Source organism: Onychostoma macrolepis, chromosome 02 (assembly GCF_012432095.1).
Source record: "Onychostoma macrolepis isolate SWU-2019 chromosome 02, ASM1243209v1, whole genome shotgun sequence".
In the NCBI taxonomy this organism is placed as follows: domain Eukaryota; kingdom Metazoa; phylum Chordata; class Actinopteri; order Cypriniformes; family Cyprinidae; genus Onychostoma; species Onychostoma macrolepis.
The window spans coordinates 11,239,277-11,241,588 of NC_081156.1; the positions used below are offsets into that span (position 1 = coordinate 11,239,277).

Consider the following 2,312-nt stretch of genomic DNA (forward strand, 5'->3'; position numbering starts at 1 on the left):
TTTTAAAGTGTATTTAAGTGTGCTACACTTAAGTGGTCTTTAGCAATAAGTTATTAGCAATAAGTTATTAGTAAAAATTATTTCATGATAGTAATGATTTATAAATAATACAAAATGTCCTGTAACATTAAGTAAACTACTTTTGGTAAAACGGGACTTTAAACATAAACAAATGATGAACATGATAAACTCTATAGTTTATTTTCATATTTTGTATTTTTATGTGAATGCAGTATACATGCACAAGTGATGCAATTTTTACTTAGTGTTGTTTATGCTGTAGCATAATAGTTTTCAAAAGAAATTCAAAGCAAGTTCTTCAAATGTTGTGTTGCCAAGTGACAAATTGACAACATTTTCCACTGTTCAAATTGTCAGTTGTAATTACTAGCACTCTAGCACTCTTTAATATGCAGCTGCATTGAACGCCAGCAGAATGAACATGTGTGCCCTCTGGTGGACCAATTGTTTTTTTGTTTTTTTTGTTTGTTTGTTTTTTGCATTTATTGCATTCATGTCTCCCATAGACCTGCTCATCACAGTGTGAAGGGACAGTGGACTCCAGAAAACTAGAAATCTGCAAAAACATCCTCAGTGAAGAGGATCGCTTTGCAATGGACAACTTCAAACAAGAGGAAGAGAGTGCAGACCATCTTCTCACCAAAAAATATGGTGCATTCATGAAGCGTTATGGGGGCTTCATGATTAAGAAAGCAGCAGAGATTGGCATGGGAGCCCCAGCTGAGAATGACGGCACAGAAGCCATTAGTAAGAAATATGGAGGCTTTATGAAGAAGGACAAGGCAGAAGGTGGAGCGGAAGACCAACAGGTGGAGCTGCTGAGAGAGATCCTCAGGGTCGGTCTCACCTCAGAGTCAGATGAGCAGCATGACGGAGACATGGTCAAGCGCTATGGGGGATTCATGAGGAGTGTACAGGGTCTAGGGGAGGCAGGGAGAGACTTGCACAAGAGATACGGGGGGTTTATGCGCAGAGTGGGCAGGCCTGACTGGTTGGAGAACCAGAAAAGCAGTGGGTTTCTGAAACGCACTTGGGAGGATGGAGGCGAGACTTCCCTGCCCAACTTGCAGAAGAGATACGGCGGATTCATGGATTAGAATTTAAACATGGACCCCATCCTAAACAATCTGTTCCTACTTTATGTAGAGCTTGCACTGTATTGTACTTGCACTGTAATTTCATGTGAAGCCATTTTTAATTTATATTTATTTTAGGCTGAATATTCCTCCATAATGTACAGTACAGTTACATTTGTGTTCTCAGTGAATAGGGTTTGTGTTTAAAAAAAAAAAACACACATTCTCTGTGTTTACACTGGAATCACCCATCAGATGGGACATTTGGTAAAGACAAAGAGAGAGAAGAATAATATAAATACTTTCTGGATCACATGAACGAAAAATACTTTTCACATTGTTCACATTGTTTCACATCTCTTTGTTCTCTGAGAATCTCATCACATTAGCTAGTGTGCTTCGCTCCTTAAACACTGTAGATGAGGTTAAATCTGCTGTCTGCACTTGATATGTTAATGGTTAATGTATTTCTTTAAAAAAAAAATTCAACAGCTTTTGTTCTTGTTTAAATCAGAGCAACATTTCTGAGCTATTAGCTGTACAGAATACAATAAATTAATCTTACTGCAGAAGTAAAATGGCTCATTGACATCTTTGTTTCTCACAAATCAATTCATTCCTCTAGTTGAAGGTATTCTCCATTGTTAGGGTGTCATTAATGGCCCTCTTTAGTAGCTTTTGATGCAAGACCCAACTTTGTAGTAATTATCAGGGGTGTTGTTCACTTATTTTATTTATTTTCTTATTAAATACCTGGCCCATTTGGTGGCCTTTGAGGTAAAGCATAACCAAAGTAAAGAATAAATGTACTAGCATGCAGGCAGTGGCGGCTGGTGGACAATGTTCTAGGAAGGGTGCCACATACAAAGATTTTAGCATACATCCTGGTATGATTTATCCCAGTATAACAAAAGGAAAAGTATTAAATGGGATCTATTATGCCCCTTTTAACAAGATGTAAAATAGATTTTTTTAATACCTTATTAAATTTGCCACTTTTAGGGTATGAGTAGTCTCAGACATCATCCCCACGGACCGCAGACATCATGCCCACAGACCACTTCAGGAGATTTTTAATTTTTTTAAAATTCCTTTTTAAGTAAATAACAGCAAGAAAAATCCAAATAGCAGCATAACAAAACAAGCAAACAAACAAAAAACAGATAAACAAAATAAACATAATTAGAAAATTAAGAAAGAAGAATAAATAAATAC

The 2,312-nt window shown here is 36.8% G+C and overlaps 1 protein-coding gene across 2 annotated transcripts in view; it reads left to right on the forward strand.

Annotated features, from left to right (window-relative positions):
- penka (proenkephalin a) overlaps nt 1-1,664 on the forward strand; it is a 3,670-nt gene extending 2,006 nt beyond the window's left edge. For both annotated transcript variants that reach the window (XM_058756744.1, XM_058756753.1), the window contains one exon: nt 528-1,664. In XM_058756744.1, coding sequence (XP_058612727.1) covers nt 528-1,118 — 591 coding nt within the window. In that variant the 3' untranslated portion in view covers nt 1,119-1,664. The remainder of the gene's footprint in view (nt 1-527) is intronic.
- Nucleotides 1,665-2,312: the final 648 nt, after the last annotated feature.